General features: G+C 36.4%; 1 protein-coding gene across 2 annotated transcripts; it reads left to right on the forward strand.

Moving 5' to 3' along the window:
• Window positions 1-3,056: 3,056 nt before the first annotated feature.
• LOC129947216 (endothelial differentiation-related factor 1 homolog) lies at window positions 3,057-9,249 on the forward strand. Of its 2 annotated transcripts, none has more exons than XM_056057683.1 (4): window positions 3,057-3,211; window positions 3,294-3,426; window positions 3,787-3,947; window positions 8,997-9,249. In XM_056057683.1, exons 2-4 carry the CDS (start codon window positions 3,303-3,305, stop codon window positions 9,147-9,149), a joined length of 438 nt encoding a protein of 145 aa, XP_055913658.1. In that variant the 5' UTR covers window positions 3,057-3,211; window positions 3,294-3,302; the 3' UTR covers window positions 9,150-9,249. The 2 variants fall into 2 exon arrangements, with proteins under 2 accessions (XP_055913658.1, XP_055913659.1); XM_056057684.1 differs by having other exon boundaries at window positions 3,153-3,171.
• The last annotated feature ends 312 nt before the right edge of the window (window positions 9,250-9,561 follow it).

Below are 9,561 nucleotides of genomic sequence, written 5' to 3' on the forward strand. Positions count from 1 at the left end.
GGTTAGGTTAGGTTAAAGTGGCTGCAGATTCACAATCCAACCACTTAGGCCAAAAGAATTTAGAGAATTACTTCTTACTAGTCGAACCATTTTGAGCTTTTTATAAGGCGAAGAAGATATTTGATATCCTTTTTAGCTAGCTCACTGAGATTGTGGAAAAAATAGTCCCCCAGACGAAGTTCGCGTCTTAGTGAAAGAGCAGAGCGAGTACAGAGAAGGTGAGAGATTGTTTTCTTTTCTTCCTCGTCCATACTGCTCCTTCAGAAGTCATTTGAGGCTACACCAAGTCGTATTGCGTGTCTGCCTATAAGACAGTGTCCCGTAAGGACACCTATTAGGGATCTAATATGAAGTCTTCTTTGAGATAAAAAGTTTTTAAAGCGCCTTAGGTCTAGTGAAGGCCATATGAGTTGTGTGGCTGCACTTGTTGGTAAATTGTGCCACCTAGAGTTTGTTATCGCAAAAGCTGTTTCTCTTAGCAAAAGTTTACATGTAGCTATCGGTATACCTATCTTCTCCCTTTCAGGTAAAATAGGTATGACGGTGCCATTTTTAGCGAGTTCATCGGCTCTACTATTTCCTGTGATGTCTCTGTGGCCCGGCACCCAAAAGAGGTAAATGTTAAATTGCTGCGCCATCTCCATAAGAGACGATCGACAATCGAGGGCCGTTAAAGATTTGGTTGAGACACCGTCAAGGGATTTGGTAGCAGCCTGACTGTCTGAGAAGATGCAGATATCAGAAGTTGATATCACCTTTTCTCTTAGCCAGGAGAGAACCTCTTTGATCCCTAAAATTTGGGCTTGAAAGGCGCTACAATTATTAGGGAGGTGGAATGAGATGCTTTTTCTGAGTACGCACCACTACCAACTCCTTAATTTATCTTGGATCCATCTGTATAAAAATAAATGCTTTTTCCAGGAGTTTTTTGTTTTCCCATTCATCTCTGGATGGAATGGATACCTATAAGTTTTTTTCAAATTGGGGTTTTTGGAATAGTGTAGACTATGTACTTTAGTATAGCACCAAAGAGGTTCAAAATGATAAAGTGCATCACATTGTTGTTGGTCCATTGACTAGGCCTAATCGATGATAACTATTATTGTGTTATTCTACTGTTCTCTTATGAAGTCCCATACAAAAGTATGAGTTTTTAAAAAACTTTTATCAATCATATAGATTTGTTAGGTAGCGGAGGGATCCAATGGACTTTGACATCCTATTAAAAGCACTTGGATGTTGTTGTGTGCACTGGACGATGGACGATGTTTGCTTACTCTCTCATAGGATCATGGATCTCCATCAAATGACAGCAAGTGTGGAGAGAGAAGCAGAAGTGTGGAAAAAGTGGAGAGCTTTGAATACCTCGGAAGTATCGTCTCCATCGAAGGAGGAACCGAACAAAACGTCATCTGCCGCATCAGCAAAGCAAAAGCGGCATTCGGTATGTTGTCAAAAATTTGGAGGAATAACTCTATCAGCTCAAGAACAAAGCAACGGCTGTTTTCCACAAATATCGAATATTTGCTTCTTTATAGGTGCACCACTTGGAATATTACTTCAGCCATTACAAGAAAGCTGGAAGCCTTCTTGAATAGATGTCTTCGTATTATCCTAAGTATTTTTTGACCAAACCGTAAATCAAATGAGGTCCTTTATAGAAGGACAGGTCAGCAACCTATAGAATCTATAAAATGAAGGCGTAAGTTAATTGGACACACGCTTCGAAAAGGTAACGACTTCATTGCAGGCCAAGGAATGCAGTGGAAACCGCTCACACAAGAAGGAAGAAGAGCTGGACGACCGAGAAGCACATGGCGCAGGACAGTCGAGGCGAAATGAACGTCACTTAGTCAAAAGCTTTAGAGAGCTGAAACAAATTTCAGTAAACCGCACACGATGGCGTGTAGGCGTAGTAAAGGCCCTATGCCCCTTAAGGGATTCCCAACGGACTTAACAGGTCTGAGGACCTAAGTAAGTAAGAAATAAGACTTTTAGTGTTCATTTAATTGTGATTTGTAAAGACTTAACATTCTTTCATAAATAATATGTTTGGTATTGAGTATGATCCAAAATCTTTGTTATGAATCAAAGAAAAAACTTCAATCTATTGTGAAATGGAATTAAATATATATATTTTATTTCGTTATCCAAATTGAATGATAGATTAAATGTAAGAATTCTTTTATTTTAATAGAGAAGCTGATGAGATATTCTGTTTTTATTGCATTTACTATTTATTTTGAGTATCAGCTGATTACGACCGCAGAGTTTAAGTCTGTCAGATATGAGATTTCTTTTTTAACTTTTCTTTAAAGAGATTTAAAAAAGATAGGACTCCTGAGTGTCATTCTAAGATTCACAAATAAAAATTCGTACAAGGATTTAAAAAAGATAGGACTCCTGAGCATCATTCTAAGATTCACAACTAAAAATTCGTACAAGGAAAACAGATTTAGCAAAATTGAAGCAAGTATTCGTTAATGTTTTTTAAAAATACATGTACATTTGAATGAAATGTGCTTCTTAATACTCCTATGACCATTCTTGAAACTCGAAATCAGCCTCTTTTTTACCCTGGTTACAAGAGGAGATCGAGGAATCGAATCGAATCGAATTGAGATTTCGATCCAGGTATATGGTGGCACTGAATCGAGGAATCGAATTCAAATGGGATCGAAATGACATTTCGGTTTTATTTGTGTGCGTACTGTTTTTTTAAATAAACTTACAATCTTAGAACAATGCTCTAAACACAAGGACGAGCGCCAAATTAAATTCAGCTTAGAACCAAAAATACTCCATTTAAATGAAGTCTTTTTGCTTAGAACAAACAAGAGAGAAAAAAATTATCGCACGCACACAAGCAAAACCTCACATACCAATAACTCGATTCCCCGATTCAGGTTTACAAACAAATTTTCGATTCGATTCACCTCTTTCAGTGGGATCGGATCGAGTAATCCTATTTCGATCCGATCCAGGTCTATACGGCGCTAAATCCTGATTCAATTCGGATTCAATTCTCCTTGTAAACGCGGTATTTACTGCACAAAACACGTTCCACTTTATTTATTTTTACAACCGTTACCAACTTCATGCCATAAAAATTTACCATACCATCATACCAATACCACATTTTCGTCATATCTTGCAATCACACGATTTTGTGTATAAATTCTTTATATTCATACAAAAAAATATATTTTCTGTAATAAAACTTTGAGATTTCTATCAAACAGTCGTATAAAAACTATAATTAGATTCTTTATTTTCTCATCCAAATAATTCAGATTTCAATCATGTCCGATTGGGATACAGTTACGGTTTTACGTAAAAGAGCACCAAAAGCTTCAACTCTCAAGACAGAAAGTGCTATAAATCATGCACGTCGTCAGGGTGTAGCAGTCGACACTCAACAGAAGTGTAAATATAAAATTATAATTATTATATTCTTGTAATATTATATACTAATTTCATTATCTATGTATTTATTAACACAAAAAGAAAATATTTATTATTTGTTCAAGGCGCAAACATTTTAGTTGAGTGGGTTGTTTTTCATTTTGTGTTGTTCCAGAAAGATCAAAAAATGCATGTAATGTTTTTAGTTTTTCCCTCTCTCAGCCGGTAAATGGAAAATATTAAATTTCACCATTTTGCTTGAAGTTAATTCTTAATTTATTCGTGTCGTGTTAGTTGTTACACGTCATTCTAGGTTTATGACGAATTTAATATTCATGGAAAACTTTTAATAAAATAGAACACCACAAAATGTCGTTTCAGTTGGCGCAGGGACTAATAAACAACATGTCACCACTAAAAACACTGCCAAGTTGGATCGTGAGACTGAAGAACTGAAACATGATAAGATTCCACTTGATGTTGGTAAAATCATTCAGCAAGGCCGCAATGCAAAGGGTCTCAGTCAGAAGGACTTGGCCACGGTAAGTTTATTTGGGCTTTTCTATGATTTTATTTCAATTAGTTTTTGAAGCCATTTAAAGTTCATTGAATATTATTAAAATGTTCATCGGTGTCGATGTCGATTAAGTTGAATAACCGTGAGTTGAAATGAAAAATGTGTTTTTTAGACGCATGGCACCCAGATACAAAAATAGATCTTTTGAAACTTCAAAGTAAGAGACATTATGTTTGTTATAATTGTGTTTATATAAGGGTTTTTTGTCTCACAATGTTGTGATTGATGTATGGGACACTTGGGTCATAGAACTCTTAGAAAATTTCCTGAATTTTGTGTTCCGGAGGAGTAATTGCATTGATAAAAAGTAACCCAAACTGATATTTCCACAAGAACTCTAGAAGGAAAACCAGTTTTGTTTCACTTAAGACTTTGAGGTATAGTTTATCATCTTTTAATGACTTATGACGATTGTTTTCAAGCTATTGCAGTATTTTCACGTTAATGCATACCATATGGTAAATACAATTATTTCCTTAATCAATTATCGAGCATTTATATCATGTGTCCTAAGACAAATATTAAGATCCATCCTCAAACATGGTGGGGGCCAATATCAAAAAAGAATTGAATGAATAACAACTAGGTTTGTTAAACCAGAAAAAATCCAGTGTAGAGAAATGTAGTGCAGGTTAATGAAAACTATCAGAACAAAAACAAATTAATTTAAATTATATTTGGCGCAAGTTAAATTGAATTAATATTTCTTTTTTATCTTCTACTTAGTTTCCTACAAAATAAATTTTGTATTGGGAGAACACTGAACCACCCGAGGTTGTCCTTCACTCGATATTAACAATTTTTAAAAACGCAAAGAAAACTTTATTTGTAAAGAAAAGAAAATATAATCTAATTATCAACTGATATCTACAGTTTTCACCGACCGGCATCAAAAATTAGTGTAGAATATTCAGCTGAAGAAATTTTCTCATTGAACACAAAAAACATAGTTTTGTCTGTCCAGTACACAATTTTAATTGACATTTAAAGAGATGGCATGATCAAAATATATAACTTTAAATGAATGAAAGAACCAACTACATCTTCCAGGCAAAAAAAGTTTAAGCAAGCCAGGAAGGCCTGGAACGCATATATTCGAAGGACCAAATTTTTACATGACCAAACATTACGGCGAAATATATTGCAAGGTCCCAATGACACTCCTAGCTAGCTCTACCGACATAGCCATGACTCCCCCAGTTATTAACGCGTAAATAATTCTAGGGGACCAATCGTTTTTGTACTGTGGCAAGAGTTCTTAAAGATCTCAAAATTCATAAATCCACTGGCCCAGATGGTATCGCCGCTATTATTCTGAAGAGATGTTCTTCCACGCTAGAAAAACCACCACGTAAGCTTTTCCATCTATCCTATTCTTCTGGACTCGTTCCGACTAGTTTGAAAACTTCATTTCTCAACCAATCCCAAAAAAAGGCGAATCTTCTTCTCTCACAAATTACTGACCAATAGCACCAACGTCCCTTCTTTGTAAGGTCATGGAAACGCTGATTAATTATCAGCTTAAGAAATATCTTGAGATTGAGGTATGGAAGCTTCTTAATAACCGGTAATACGGCTTTCGTAGCAATAGGTCCACTGATGATCTCATAGTTCATCTCATCCAACAGTGTAGCAAATCTTTACATCGTTTCGGAGAAAGTAAGATTATTGCGCTTGATATTTCAAAGGCATATCGAAAATGCGTGCTTTTAGTATCGACGAATCTCTTTATCGTTGGATTAGAAATTTTCTTTCGAACCGTTCAATACAAGTTGTTTTGGACGGATTCAGGTCTGAAACTCATAAAATAAATGCTGGTGTGCCCCAGGGCTCCGTTTGTCTCCGACTCTCTTCCTCATTTTTATAAATGATCTCCTGTCTGCTACTTCTAATCCAATACATTGTTACTCTGACGATAGCACTCTTAGCTTTTCAAATTCCAGACTCACAACCCTCCTCTTTGGATGTGGAACTGTAACGGCTAAAATATGATTAGCTCATTAAATTCCGACCTGCACAGCATTGTACAATGGGGAACAAAAAATCGTGTGGAATTTAATGCTTCGAAAACGCAATGCCGTCTTCTATCGTTAAAGCGAGATATACCCTCTTTGCCACTATCTTTGAGTGGCACTTGCATCAATGAAACGGAAAATCTTGACATCCTCGGAATGTTCATCAACAACCACCTTTTGTGGATCAATCACATACAAGAAATTTTTCTCTCCGTCTGATCTGACTACAATCTACATAACCTATATACGTCCGAAACTTGAATATAACTCTCATCTCTGGGCTTGTGCGCCAGTAACTTATTTAAGCCTGTTGGACAGTATTCAAAAAAGAGCTTTTAAAATGATTGGTGACATTAACATCATCTACACATTTACGTCACTCGAACATCGACGCAAGTTTTCTTGCCTCACCCTATTTTATCGTTATTTTAACGGACTATGCTCAAGTGAAATAGCCAGTTGCATTCCTCCCCTTAAACAATTAAACCGTAATACCCGCGCTTCTAGGAATGCCCTTCAGTTTACCCTTGAGCCAAACTTCAGCCTTACTATGAAGTACAGAGATCCATTTTTTAGCCGTACTACGCGAATGTGGAACGCCTTGCCACGCTCTAATCTTTGAGTCTAAATTGAATTTGGTTTACATTTATGAAAGAATCTATTAAAACCATTAAACCGAAATCTCGTAAAAGCATAAGTTGAGCTCACCCTTTTTTATTCCATAAAGAAATCATTTTCACTCATTTTGGGCCTAACAGGTAACAACTTCATAGAAGCATGTAAAGAATGAACATTAGCATAGCTTAGCTAAAGCTCTTGATAAACTGGGTAATCGAGATCTCATCTTAAATTTGTGAAAATGACTTCATTCCTAAAAAACCTAACTTTTTCTCTTTATCTTTCCTTACGCCTTACACTTCCAAATTCTGTGGAGTACAATAAATTAATTTTAATAAATAAATTTAAAATAAAAAATTGCATTTTAAGTTTTAAATTTCGTGTAGCAGCCTTTTTTTGTCTCTTTTATTTAATATTACGACTTGTAGTAAGTTAATTTATTTTTTTGTTGACATTAACGTCTTAAGTTCACTGAGTCTGTGTGACCAGTGTTTGACTTAAGTCCTTTTTGCCTAACGTCAAAGACAAGTAATAATTGTTTTTTAGTAATATGATTTTACTGAGGCCTAACTAATACTTACTTAGTTATGGTGGCGCTACAGTCCGGGGTGGACCTGGGCCTCAACCAACATGCCAACTTTTGCACCCCAAGTTGGTTTAGGTTTTAACCAACCTGCGCGCGCCACCTGAGTCGCGGTCTTTCTCTACTTCGCCGCGCCGCCGCCGTCCCTCGGGATTGGATTCAAATGCTTTCCGTTCTGGAGCGTTGATTTCAATTCGCTCTACATGACCTAGACATCTAAGTCGTTGGACTTTAATTCTGTTAACTAGGTCAGTGTCGCTGTACAGCCCGTACAGTTTGTCGTTATATCTTCTCCTCCATTCTCCATCTATGCATACGGTACCAAAAATCACCCCAAGAAGAGCTCTTCCCTATAGATGATGTCATACGCGGCTTTAAAATCGATAAAGAGATGGTGGGTATCGATTTGAAGTTCCTGGGTTTTTTCCACGATCGGCCGTAATGTGAATAGTTGGTCAATGGTGGACTTTCCTGGTCTAAAGCCACACTGATAAGGACCTATCAGGTTGTTGACGAAGCTTCAGACGTTCACATAATACGGTAGAGAGGATCTTATATGCAATGTTAAAGAGACTGATGCCTATGTAGTTGGCGGGTGTCCTTTTTTATGTATCGGGCAAATTATGCTGAGATTCCACTCATCGGGCATGCTTTCTTCCGACCATGGCCGTCAGCTTTAGCAGCTTTGTTTGACTTCAGTTTAGATATAGCTATCTTCACTTCGTCGAAGTCGGGTATGCGGAATTGTTGATCTCCGTCCCCTAGGTTGAGTGGTTCTATCTCCCTTAAAGCGGAATTCATTTTGTCATCGCCGTTATATAATTTGGAGAAGTGGTCTTTCCATATTCTCAACATAGACTTCGGTTCTACTACGATGTTCCCGTGATCGTCCTTACAGGCTTCGGTTCGTGGCTGGTACCCTTGGGAGGTTTTTATACCTTTTGGTAAAATTTACGCACCTCATCAATGTTGTGGCATCCCTCTATCTCCTCGATCGCGCGCTCTCTTTTTTTCCATCTAAGAAGCCGGTGTTTCTCTTCCTCTTCGCGAGCAGCTCTGGTCCTTCTGTGCAGCGCCGTTTTGTATGCTTGTTGTTTAGCTGCGTGCTATTGCCGGCATTCGTCGTCAAACCAGCGGTTTCGCTGTGGTGGTCGTGTGAAGCCTAGCACTTCAGAGGCGGCATAGGGCTTCCGAACTTATACTCGGGTATACATTTCAGATCCTATGCTAATTGATTTTATGTAGACATGATTTGATTTGGTAAAGAATTTCCACCGAATTGAAATTCACAATTGAATGAATGATTTACAAAATTTTTAGCTTAAACTTAGTGTTTCTGAAAATGATTTTTGTACAGGATAAGAAAGTTCAAACTTAATAATGCCAGTGTGGCGCAAACAAAAAAAACCTTTACCAATTTTAAATTTCCATTCTGGATAAAAAACTATATAAATCAGAACTTTGTCATTTCGATGGTTTTGATTTCGAAGTTTTTGACCAATTCATATTTTAAGCGTAAATAAAAATTTTTTACTGTTTAATTTGAATTTCTTCCGAAATTCAGACCCATTCTAATTACTAATGGGAATCAGTAAAGTCCATGATATAAAAGTTAATCAATTTTTCCGCATTGACGGTTGTTACAAAATAAGTCATCATGTAAGTTCCGTAAAATCTTAAAAATTTGAATAAGCTTAAGAATATTCAATTTAATCGCTTAATACTTTCAGTGTGTGTTTGTCAGTTTTTCATGATCATCATAAACTCTTTCTCATAAAACCTAATTTTTTGTTTATAGAAAATCTGTGAAAAGACTCAAGTAGTGACCGACTATGAAGCTGGACGTGGAATCCCAAACAATGTTATTCTCGGTAAGATCGAGCGTGTGATTGGATTAAAATTACGTGGAAAGGATCGAGGTCAACCGCTGGCGCCTCCTGGTAAAAAGTGAATCGCAGTCAACCAGCATGCTGGCATGAAATAATCAGGGGGCGAATAAAAACAACCATTTATTTTGATGAAAAAAAAAATAAAAATAAATAAAAAAAGAATTATTTTCGTTTAATAATTTGTTCTCTAGTTTTCACAAAACATTAAAAGAAGCAACAACAGCAGCAGCGTAATATTAATACTTATACCCTTCACTTGAAACTATATATTATATATATGTATGTACGTAGATTTCACAAACAGACAAAATAGACAAAAACTCAACTTAAAAATATTATTATTGTTGCTAAATAGAGTTTTAAACATTTCTCTTTCCCTCTCTCTATCTCTCTAACTATACACTTGCTGTGTGTGTCCTTTTTTTGCTGATGGAAACACAAAATATGTAATATTTGTATTCAATTTAAATTCAA

Source organism: Eupeodes corollae, chromosome 2 (assembly GCF_945859685.1).
Source record: "Eupeodes corollae chromosome 2, idEupCoro1.1, whole genome shotgun sequence".
Classification (NCBI taxonomy): domain Eukaryota; kingdom Metazoa; phylum Arthropoda; class Insecta; order Diptera; family Syrphidae; genus Eupeodes; species Eupeodes corollae.